The sequence below is a fragment of the Dermacentor silvarum genome, chromosome 1 (genome assembly GCF_013339745.2).
Source record: "Dermacentor silvarum isolate Dsil-2018 chromosome 1, BIME_Dsil_1.4, whole genome shotgun sequence".
Taxonomy (NCBI): domain Eukaryota; kingdom Metazoa; phylum Arthropoda; class Arachnida; order Ixodida; family Ixodidae; genus Dermacentor; species Dermacentor silvarum.
This window is the reverse complement of record NC_051154.1, coordinates 64,254,488-64,266,920: the sequence shown is the minus strand read 5'-3', so window position 1 is coordinate 64,266,920 and position 12,433 is coordinate 64,254,488. Positions and strand designations below refer to the sequence as shown.

Below are 12,433 nucleotides of genomic sequence, written 5' to 3'. Positions count from 1 at the left end.
TTTGTTGCCACATTTGCATGCGACAGTATAGCTCACTATTAATCGCTCACTGCCAAGAACTTGATGGACGTGAACATGTCATCAATTACGTAAATTTAAAGGAGATTTCAGCGACTTTGGCAGAGCCGGCATCACCGCAAGTTGTGCGCAGAAGAGACGTATACGAAAAAGAGAGCCCCATAGCGCAGCCATACATATAAGTACAGTTCCACAGACGAGGCGCACATGTATCGCGGGACCAGCGTGCACTGGGTAGATGCACAGTTCTCACGCGTGGACATTATGTGTACATTATGCTTTGCAGAACACGCCTGGAACGTCCTGGGTCTCGGCGTCTACTCAAGCATTCTGATAGTCGTGCTGGTCATTCTGTGCCTCGTGCTACTGGTTCTTGCATTCGTTGTGAATCGCTGGCGCAAGAAGCAAACGCTCAGAGGTAAGTTAGACAATACCCTTTGATGACATTGCTGATCTGCAACGAGGCAGTTGTTACTTCCGCATTTATTTTTATTTTTTCTGTACTAACCAACACTTTATCGCTACATGTGCACCCCTTTTCTGAATGTCCCCTTTCGCCACGAGCCGAAATAACAGCCCTTGGGGCCTTCGTCTGTCAGTGCGGTCCCACACAGTGTATACGACGAAACCGATTCGACGCGGGCGCACTCCTGCACGCGTGCTTGAACTAACCCCGAAAACTCGCCTCCGGGCCGGGGCTTGTCACAAAATCATGACATATGACGGGGTCTCACTCTGTCAACGTGTCAGCTGCGTGTTGAGAAAGCACACTGGTCTTAAATCACCCCTAGAAGCGCGCTTCGCCACGCGCCAGCCCTTCGCCTTCTTTATGTTATTCTTATTCTTTTTATTTATTTTTTTTTTCATTTTTTACAATGCCGTCCTCCTTTTCTTCGTCTGCGCGCGCGCGCAAAACGAAAGAAAATAGCTGCCTTCGGCAGCACTCGGTTCTCATCTTTTGGTGCTCACAAATCTTTCCCGTTGAACTCGGCTGTCACACAATGTCACGAGTGCGGCTTTATATACCAAGTTCCAGATACAGTGAAACAATTTCAAAGATTTTTACCATTTATTTCGTTCGATGTTAGCGCACAGGCACAACTTCCTCATTCCGTGTCCCCCTAACGCCCTCTCTACCTTCTTGTTCTGTGCTCTTGCCGTTCACTTTTCTATCGTTTGTTTCTTTGAAGTAACATGGTTCCTTGGCGCCTACAAACAAATCTTCGGAAACCTAAGTGCAGCAGGAGCGACATGTGCAACGTCACTAAAGAAAGCATCTTGTAATACGAGGCAGGCGTCATGAAGTATAATTGTGAAGGACAGTGTCAGTGCAAGCGTTTCGCGTGTCATTGCTACATGCGCGTCATTGTGCTACGAAGAAGCCCACCTCTGAGTCTGTTCCAACAGCCCATCGCTCAGAATCCCATCAGTTTATCGCTCAAAACCTTCTCGAAAGCGCTGCTGTGGAGACCACGCTGCGGGTATTTCGTGTGTTGCAGCCGTGGTATGAGAACCCCAGGCTCGTCTTCGCGCAGTTGTAGTCCGAACACGAGCTGTATCTCGCTTCTTTTATGCGCAAGGCTCAGCCTAAAGCCGCGACTGCCTATGAGTGCGACTACAAAGAACTTGTCATGTGATCAATGGACCTTTTTCCAGTAAGCGACCCCTCTAGCGGCCGCCACTTCAACTAAATTTGACGGGCAAGACACATAGTCACATACGCTCCCGCCGCTTCTCGCCTCTAGGGGCTGACACTTCCCGCCTTAGGGTGCTGACAACTTCTGCACTTAACCAACTGTGCCCGTCACATTTATTTATCTATTTATCTGCTTTCTTACCACATTTATTAGTCGCTGTGTTTTGTGTATTCTACATTATTCTGGGGAACTGCATGGGACTTATTTTTGTATCAACAACTCTGCTACTTTACACTTGACTCCTCAAACTATTTATGCTTTAGAAGCAAAAGATAGTCATACATAATGAATGAGGCAATGTAAGAGAAGGCGTGAGGTTAAGACTTTTGTTTGTTTTTTCATTCCAATGCTTTTCATAGGCTTTTTTTTTTTTTTTTTTTTGCGGTGGCATTATTTTATTTCAGCGTGCCTGCCCCTCGAAAAATATTTTATTATTATTCACCATGTGAGCATTTTCACGATGACATGCTCGTCCGCACTGCTGCTTAAGAACCGCCGTTGCGATAGGAGGAAAAGTGGTAACCTTAACTATTTGTGCAATGCTAAAAAAATATTTCATGCTCTTTTACGAATGGTATTTTGTAACCGCTGAGTTTTGTAACCGCGAAAATTGTATTAATATTGAAAGCGTATAACACTTATCTATTCTGCGGAAGGTAAACGCCTTTTTAGTAGATTCAACGTCCCTGCACACGGACTCTTTCCTTGTTTTCTGCTGAAACTTTTGTGAATCTCATCATCTCTGAAGAACAGAGCACGTCATTTTCTCCTCGTCTCTGCCCTACGCCTGCAGGCACGCGGCACTTAACCCCGTAACGTACTCGCAAAAAGTGTTTTGAAAGGCCACCCTGCAGAAGTCTGGATATCGTCGCGATGTGTTAAAGTTTCTCTCTTCCTTTTTCGATACAGCGGTCGTCTTACCGCCACAAAGGCGTTGAAGTTGATTGATGACTTAGTCGAGGTGGGAAGAAGAAACAGCTACCAAGGCCATAACAAATGCTCGTACCAAGTCTCTCACTCCTAACTAGCTTCTCTCGTGGGGGGAGGTCTGTCAGTGCGAGTTTCTTTAGTTGTCCACTATTTTAATTTTTTTTTTCTATTGCGTGCGCGCATTGGCCAGACAGCACGCACAGTGCACGCTAATCAGCTGCTCAGGAGCACTTCTCATGATCAACTGAAGCTTCACTGTGGTACTTTCTTTCTTTTCTCTCTCTCTCTCTCTTTTGCTGCACCAAAAAGACGCCGGAGGTCACAAGAAGACGTAAGTATTGAATATCAGTACAGTCTTGCAGTTGTCTTGGGGGACTGCTCCTGATAAAATACTTACATTAATCGGCGGCTGTTTAGGAAGCCGTCATGTGGTCTAATTTTTGGCACGACGTTAGCTGGCTCTTTTATCGTAGCGACAAGTAACTTTAAGTATTTTTTTATTTATTTACGCATATTGCAGACCCTTTTTGAGCCCATGCAGGAGTCGGCACAAAAAAAAGAAAACAAAAAAAGATAAAAACAGACATAAAATACACCTATTGATAAATCAAAATCAAATGACATAGGTAAAATGATGCCCCCCATGATTATATCTTACCACACGCGAAACAACATAATATAGTAGGAAATACAACGCGAAGTATAGCTTGCATTGATAGTCTTCCATATTCAAGATGTAAAAACGTCTACTCGTGTACTTCTACTCTGTTGTCTGCACTGCTTCCTTCTGTCACCACAAGCTGTATACAAAAGAAACTAACGTTGAATGTAGCTGTAGAGTCTGAATGCTATTTATCCCTACGCTATAAAGAAAGGGAAAAGAGAAATAATAGAAAAGGGGGAGGGGGACACGGGAACTGCGTAGATTAGCCAAAGGTACTCATGGTCGGCCACACCGCACGGAGGAAGAGCACAGTGAATGTAAATAATTTCAGAGGGACTATCTATATAGACAAACTGCAGGAAAAAAGAAGCATTGTTTACTTTGTCCATTACCACGAACTTTTCTGCCTAAACAATGGTGGTCCCATATTCATGTTATGGGGCACTTTACAGTTTCGACGTGACTTGTTCCACGGTGCCCCAACGGCACCGCATATATAATGGCTTCCATACAGACACACATACCAGTGACCATGTTTATATTAAATGATAATTAACGGTCTAACCAAATGAATAACACTTTTTTTTCTCAGAAACATACTTATGACGGCTGAAAACCGACATGCGCACCTCCCTTCGTCAAAACCTTTTCCGATGCTACTCATTTTCGCGCTTTTCCCGCTTCGTCATTGGTCAGAACGACGCTCCGCTCGCGCTATGAACAAGATCAGCCGGCCTTATAGGTAGATGATACAGTGGTATGGCATCGAGTGGGAGGCCCATCACTACGAAATCGCGGCTCTCGACAAATATTAGTTTGCTTGCCTTTGACTCCTGTCTTAACTGTTTATAAGTTGTTTAAGTTGTTTAAGTGTTATAAGTTGTATAAGTATCACGTTTATAAGTTGTAAAGCAGTAAAGACGCGCATTTTTTTTTTTCATTTTTCTTCCTCCTTTTATACATACATGCGGATACCGCAATCACAGCATGATACCTCAATTGCTCTTGAGGGCAACAAACAATTGACTATACATCACCGTCTAATGTTACTGAAGTTGAAAACGTGCGCCAAGTGGTTCCACACACCACTGACACGCACACCCCCGCTGTGACCGTGCCACCGCAAGCTAAGTCGATTGACCACTCGACGGAATGAGAGTGGCGAAGGTTGTTACAATACAAATTCAAATTATGGGATTAGACGTGCCAGAACCGCGATCTGATAATTATGAGCCATGCCGTAGCGGGGGACTCCGGACTACTTTTGACTACATGGGGTTCTTTAACGAGTACCCAATGCAGGGTGCACGATCGTTTTTGCATTCGGCCTTCGTGCTCAGCAGCGCAATGACATAGTCACTGAGCTACCGCAGCGGATAAAGAAGCGGAACCCTCTGCGTTCCCAGAGAATCGGCAGCAGAGTATACCAGCCACAACGCGTGTCGAATGAACAGAAGCGCAGAATGAAGACGAGTGGGAGGGCTGATGTGGCGCGCGCGATCAGCTTTCGACGACAGAGTCATTATGTGGCTTTTACCCACTGCACGGATGTGGCTGGCGTGCGCGCGAGCGGTTTGTGATATCATGTGACTCACCTGCACTTTCCCTGATGGAACCGGAGAGAAACAGAGAGACAAAGTTTATGGAAGAAAGAGGTCGGCCTGGGTGGTTTGCCTCCAGGATGCTACTACACCCTGCTGGGAAAGGGGTTTCGAGAGCGACATAGTTGAAGGATGAATGATGGTGGTATGGTGGAGATGGTCACAAAAGAGCAAATACACGCAACACATCGATGTAACAGGGCTCCTGTTTCGCGTCCGAAGCCGCGGTGCACTTGGCGCGTGTTTTGAACCTGTCGCTCATGAAGTGATGATGTAATTATGTGTTGCGCTTTTGAGTAACTGAGGCATCCTACTGTAATTAAGGAGCCAACAACAGCGTATTAAAGTAAAAAATAAAAATAAAACGAGATGCAATAATTTAATAGGAGTGGCCCATTAGATTGTATATTGGCTGCTTCTAATTTCATTAATTACTTCGTGCATTTACCAGGTACAGCACGTTTCACTATATAGCCTATGACTACAGGACCTCTTTCCGCAGGTAACCATGGGTAACAGCATATGAAGAAATATTGTTGGATTGCAGTTCTGATTAAGTTGGATTGCAGTTCTGATTCTGGAGACTACTGGCTTCTTTTTTACTGGGCTCATAAGTCCTTTAAAAAGAATAGTCGCACAAAAGTCAATCGGAGAACAACAACAAAGTAAAAAAAAAAAAATAGCGGCATTTATACAGATATGACGCAAATGCGCGAATCCTTATTCCTCAGAACGCTCTTCAGAACTATTCATGTTTCAGAATGGAGTAAATCGATATTATTTCGAATGCATTTTCGAATGCAATCGAACGTATTTTCGATATTATTTCTGACAATCGTGCGCCAGCTATCCAAGCCGTGAGCTCGTATTCATTTCCATATTGCCATTTCAAGAATTTCCTTTCAAATCCTTCAGTCCAGCCGGTTTAATGCTGTCCATGAGAGGGCAGCACTGGACGTCATAACAGGAATAAAAGCACAGGACGTGTTCACTAGTTTATTCGGTTCCTCAGGAGTTGCACGCAGTCAGCCATTCCAATGCGGAAAGTGTAAGTTTCCGTGAATGCCACCCCGATCCAGTGGCGGCATAACAACGTTGCATTGGAGCGGGAAATTCGTGATGGAAATTGCAGATTTAGAGAAGGATCCAGTTTATGTAGGCAACACTTCGATGAATTAGAAGACAACCAATCAGTGTGTGTGATAGTGCGAGCCAAGAAATTGTTTCCTTGCAGCGTCGATTCTCGAATGGAGATCTTAACCGCTCGTGTTCCTTCATGGGCAGCCACTGAAATATTATGTCGTGTCCTTCTCGATAGCTTGATGGTGAGCCTTTCTTATCTTCTGTACCAGTTGCTCTTGAGTCCTGTGAGGTATAGGGCAAACAACAAACTGTGAAGGGCTGCCTCTAATTGAGTCGCAAAGGACGACCTATTTGCGTTTGAGGTCGGTCTTGTAGGGAGTGTTGTTTAGCAGCACGCAGGGCAGCAAGCTCTACCGCCATAGATGTTGTTATATTGAACAATTTATGCTTACAAGATCAGCCTTCTTAGTTATCCCCGGAACAGTATGTAAGGCGCACCTGTGGCTGGCGGAGATACCACAAGAGCCGTGCGCGTGGCTGGCGCAGAAAGCAACGAATTCTACAGTACTCGACGTCGATAGGTCTCTGCGACCATTTAAAAACTCGGTGTGCACTTTCAAGTGTGTGCGCAACTAATGATATCTCTCTCTCTTCTCTTCCTTACCACAGTCCAGGGTAGCAAACTTGGCGTGTGTCTGGTTAACATCAATGTATTACCCTGCTTCTCTCTCTCTCCTTTTAAAGTCAATATAATGGAAATATGCTGTTTCTGGCCCTGAAGTAAAATCTGACAGAACTCTCTGTAAATGCGCATCTTGAATTGTTCGTGTTGTCTCTATTTATCGGAAATGTGAACATGTGCGAAGGCAGATACAAGATTGACATTAAGGAGCCGCGTATTTCGTTCACGCTTGTATTCAGTAACAACTCATTCCATTTCACATCGTTACTTGCTCAACGAATAGTGATGAATAACAATACTGGAGTTCAGTGGTCGACATCATCTGTAGTCAAACTCGACCTGCTGAACAATTTGAGGTAACAATTTCGTGCATGCAAAGGTCCGTTGGATACTTAGCTAACTATTTCGTCCACGTTTGCTCTAAAATCCGTACTGCCCTCTTTCTTCCCCTTAACACGAAGCCTTATCTTTTCTAGTAATCGCTCGTATAATACAATCATTGGCTTCAACTTGTCAAGTTCCTGCGTTATCTTTCAGTTTTCCACCACGTTCGTTAGTACTGGTAGAATGCAATGATTGCAGAATTTTAATTTCAAGTGCGTAGGTAAGCTGCCGTTTATTACTTGCTTACCTGATGCACTCCAACCCATTTTTATTCATCTAAAGGTTTCCTTCTCATGATCTGGTTACCCTGTGACCCCTTGGCCTAGATAAACGTACTCCCGCACAGCTGCAAGAGGCTGACCACCAGTCACCAACTCTTTTTACCTTGCCGGGCTTATTGAACATTGCATATTATTCCTCAAATCTACGCTTTGACTTTGGTGGTTGACAGCCTCAATCATTATTTGTAAGTGATCTCCAGCGTTGCTAAAGATGACAATGTCATCAGCAAACCGCAGAACTGATAAGTTAATCACCGTTGTTGATAACACTCCCCCATCTACCAAATTGAACCCTTCTTGCAAGTATGCTGTGCATAACATTGAAGTGATCGAGTCCTTGCCTTGGCACGCTTCCTAATTGTTATTATTTTCAATAATTTGCCCGCGGTAAAGACACGCAGCTACATTCGTAGAGCAGCGCCTCGAGGTGTACTGTCACGTGCCAAATTTCACCTAGTGCTTTTCTTAGTCATGCGTAACCTGTAGCTGACGCATCGGTTCATATTATGTGCGTTATACGATCGTTTGTGCACATTCTATATGATGAATAGCGTATAGTACAAATGAACGACATTACTGCGGAACAAAGTGCGGATTCTACATGTCAGTGGGATGAGCATGTCCATCAGACGCGTTCGTAGGCGTAAGGTGCGAGTATTCCGCTTTATCTTATTTGAGGCCTCTTCCAAGTCCGAGTGGTTGTGCTCCTTCGTATTGTGTTTTTAAGGTTCTCTCTCTCTCTCTCTCTCTTTGCCCACTTTCCAACCCCTATTTCCCCCACCCCAGGCAAGGTTAGCGAACCGTAAACTCGCATCTGGTTAACCTCCCTGCCTTTCTTCTCTCTCTTCCTCTCTCTACGAACGCGCTGACTATTTATATTTGCACTCCTAGAGTCACACAACTGGTCACCTGAGTTATACTACACATGTTAATTAGGCACTGACATTTCACCGTCCGGATGCAGCCCAAATGGCGGCACATTTTCACCTCCTGTCCTGTTGTAACGCATCCTATTGTAGTGCATCAATAAAATGTCAGTCCTTCGTAGAAATACAATGTACACCGAAGACTACAAATTGGCTGTGTGGCGGAGACTGCCTGGGTGTACAAACTTGATTTCCCGAGGTGTTCTGCCCTTACTCAGCAGTGGTTATATTACACTGGTCTATGATTTTAAATTTCTCTCCCTCTATCTCTCCATGCAGTCTGATTTTCTTTCGATGCGGTTAGTATCACAAGTGTTTCTTAACAGGCTTAGACAGTTAAATGTGTCCACAGTGATTTTCCTCACTGAGACGGTGCTAAAACCCGCTCGCCATCCGCTGGCGTCACTACTAATGTTTCATACGCTTTGAAGTGCTCTGTCGCGTGATGTGGCGCTCGGGACCACCATGGTTGAAAATTTTCACTCGTCACCATGGGATCGGCCCCTGCGTCATTTGTATTTTCTATGCGAACTCACTGCATAGAAAAAAAAAACATAAAAGAGCGCTATCACAATGCAGAGACGCGCACACTCCAGGAACGTAGAGGTATAAGGCACGTAAGGTTCCAACACATACTCTTATCTCCACGAGGTCCCTTTAGAGGGAAGATGAGCGTTGCTTGCGACAGGCGCTGCAGAGCATTGAAGAGAGCAGGCATGTCAGAGCACGGTGGAAACTCAATTGCATTGCCTCAAGCGCCTGACGCTCGTCTGGACGCCCGCTTGTCGACGGCACGTTCACCAAGCTTGTTTAAGTTTCCTTACTCTGATAATATATATTTTAGTACGAAAGAACCTTTTCAAAAATATTTTTCTGTGTGCTCTCTACTATTCGTTACAGATGCCTTGCTACAATCGACAGAAACGCGACAGTACGAAAGGAAGCATATGACGCAGCTGACGAAGAAGTTTCAGTGCTAGATATTAAAGGTAAGGTAATATTTTTTGGCATAGTTCTTACCTTAAACTTGACTTCTTTCAATAACAGTTGCACAAAAATGTATATATCTTTGTGATGCGTCAAGCGAGATTATATGTTACTCCACCCACTACATGAAACTCAACACGTTACAGGAAACAAGAATTCGCACAGAATAGCAGGAACGTACAAAAGAAAGTGATTAGACTGAGATGAAGCAATTACTGCCACCGAATTATTGTCATTTGTGCCTGCACTAGCTTTCAAAGCTCAGTAGTGGTCAATTTAGTTCGGGATGTGCATGCCCCGAATGTTGCCATTGTAGGTTATTTAGCATCAACATTTGAGTGGGAAGGCCGAAATTTACCGAGGCCACACTTGTCATTGACTGCGTATCTATAGCAAAGGCCACAGCAAAAAGGAAACACATTAGACACACCGCAGTAATATTGCACCAGCACCGCACCTTCAACATATAATGCCGATTCGCTGCAGATTTCTGTGAATTCCACACGACAAAGCGTCATTTCCTTCTTAGAATAATAAAGTGCAGGAACGTGTGGTCGCGTGTACAATCAGGATGGATATTTCCGCTTTTTACGATTAAAACTATTCAGTATGCTGGTTTTCCTTGATTTTATTTTACGATTCTCTCTCGCTACCCCCGTCTGTGATCGGTATTATGTGCTTGGAATTCTTTGTGCTCTTTCACCCTTTGTTATTATAATGAGATGTCTGTTCTAAGCCTAAATATTCTTCTCGTTTAATAGTTTTTGCCGAGTATCATGGAAGAGTACACTCGTTGATTTGCGAGCACCTAGGTGCAAACGCGACGAGCAACTAACCTAAGCAGCTGTTACAGTTGAATAGCGCAAGGTGGCATGCCAATCAGTGATTACAATGATCTTGAGCAGTTTTTTTTTTTTTTTTCGGGCGGCTTGAGTTATCTTCTGAAGCAAGATCATCAACTCAGTTACGAGCGAGGGTTTTCGGCACAGCCTTTTTATATCGCCGGTAACCGGGTGCTGAAATTAAATTTCTCGTTTGTACGGCGGTTTCTTTCTGGACCCGCGTCGCCGTTCCTCTCTGCTGGCCTTGAGAATGTTCGGCGGGCTCCGTCGGACCATGTTGCGTGAGAATGACCTGTTAACTCTTCGCGTCTCGCACTGTCTCAGTGTGTGCGCTCCCCGCTCTTTCACATGCTTTCGCAGGGCTGCCGACTGCATCGAGCGGGCCGTTCGGCACCAGCCTCGAAGAAGGCGTGTCGTACGTTCGCGAGACCGCATCCATCGCTGGACGCCTGCCCTGCCACACGACCGACATGTACTACACGCTACCGCAGCTGCACAGCCGCCACAACGGCATACGGCTGCAGACCTTCTCCCGCGAGGTGATGTGAGTGCAGTGAGAGGTCCCACCTGCCCCTCGCCGAACTCAGCGCCGGCGGTCGGTTCACTCGACGCGATCGGTCGCCGGCCGTCGGCGCTGACGCTCGAGCGTTCCACCGCCGCAGCCACGCTAAAATTCGACGCGGCTCTCGCCATTGTGATGGTCGCTAGAGTCGGCATATCCTGAACGAGTATCAAACACATGCACACAATACGCATACAAGAGGAGTCGTACGCATACGTCACCGCGACGTCGTTGGATTGCTCATTCCATGCCACCCATGTATTCTGTGCACGTGTTCTCTACGACCACTCCGGTACTTCTCAGTCGCAATCATACGAAGCACGGGTGCACTCCGTGCGGGCGACAACCTCCGGGAAGCCCTCTTCGTCGGTGGTGCGCGCTGCGCCGATGGTGGGACAAAAGCCGCGACGCAAACGACGGACGCCTGCTGAACGGCGAAAAGTACGGTTGAGAGCTCAGGAAAAGGGGTGATTTACTAAGCCGCAAGAACCATCGATTTGCCGCTTTTCAGTGAGCGGTCTGCATACACTGTGATGGCCGTTGCACTTCAGGAAGGAGCTTCGTAGAAACGGATAAGAGACACAGTGATCGTTATACTTCGTTTGTTGCTTCATTTTGTTTCCCCTTTTGCCTGCTTCGCTGCACCGTGTAGCTATGCGTGTATGTGTTTATCTGCTGTAAGTCTTGTGTGGCTGCTGCGAAGCACCTACGTTATACAAGCGGCGGCACTTCAGTTTTTGTTAACGGCAACGCTGGCTTCAAATGTTTTCACTTGTGCAACCTTTTGTAGCCACCATGACGATACAGCCGCTATAGGCCCTCGCGCGAAGCTCATCATAGTATCGCTGTTAATAGGATGGGATCGACCACTGGAGTATTGTAATCAGCTATATTTTATGTATGATAGTGGATCCGTGATGTTGAGTGTGTGACGGGAACATATATGGTACGTACAATGACACGTAGAATACACTGTTCCACTGGTTTCCTAGCATATACCCGCACCCTTCCCAATTTAGTGCTTCGTAGCAGTTTAGAATATGTCGTGTTCTTTGTGCTCAATGCGGCTTTTCTTAGTAGCGAGTTACGCCGCTGTCGAGCGCGGCGAAGAGAAATGGAGCATGTGTCTCCGATGTTATCATGTGACTCACGGGGTACGTAAAAACAACGCTTTCGAATGACTGAATTGCGGTACAAGGAGCATACCGTTGCTTTCCTTCCATGTTTTCCGTTCTACAACGCACTGAACGCGTACAGTATGTTCTGGCTTCTGGAGCCCCGTGCTGTCCCTTAGAAGTTTTACGGTCGTCCAAGCCTACCATGTACAGTTATTATTCAAACAAGCGTTCGCATGTGTCACAAGACGCACATGGTCACGTATACGGTCGCCAGTGACTGTACTGTAACCTCGTGGGGCGTGGTTTCCCGTGCACGCTGCGAGCACACGTCTCTGGACCGCATTCCATGTGGGGGCTCGCAATCGTGAGTTGTGAAGACGTATTCGAGCATGCGGCGCATGAGAGGTGCCACCGAAGACGTTGCTTGATGTGCTTTGATCCATTTCTTTAATAAGTTGAAATGTAAGGTCCATCTTCAGCTGGAGAAACGGCCAATGTCGACAGGAATTCTGACCCCCGCTGAATGCTCAAACGAAAGCGGTCTTAGTAGCATAGTTCCAGTCATCTTGCACTCGTCATTACCCTAATACCGAATTTCTCGCGAGACTAAAAAAAAATTCGTTTTGCAAATTCGTTTACTTACTTTTTTTTCTATTAT

The 12,433-nt window shown here is 45.7% G+C and overlaps 1 protein-coding gene across 1 annotated transcript in view; it reads left to right on the top strand.

Annotated features, from left to right (window-relative positions):
- Positions 1-8,550, top strand: part of LOC119443576 (hemicentin-2-like) — a 404,290-nt gene extending 395,740 nt beyond the window's left edge. Inside the window, exons 9-10 of the mRNA XM_049663006.1 lie at positions 305-436; positions 8,546-8,550. Coding sequence (XP_049518963.1) covers positions 305-436; positions 8,546-8,550 — 137 coding nt within the window. The remainder of the gene's footprint in view (positions 1-304; positions 437-8,545) is intronic.
- Positions 8,551-12,433: the final 3,883 nt, after the last annotated feature.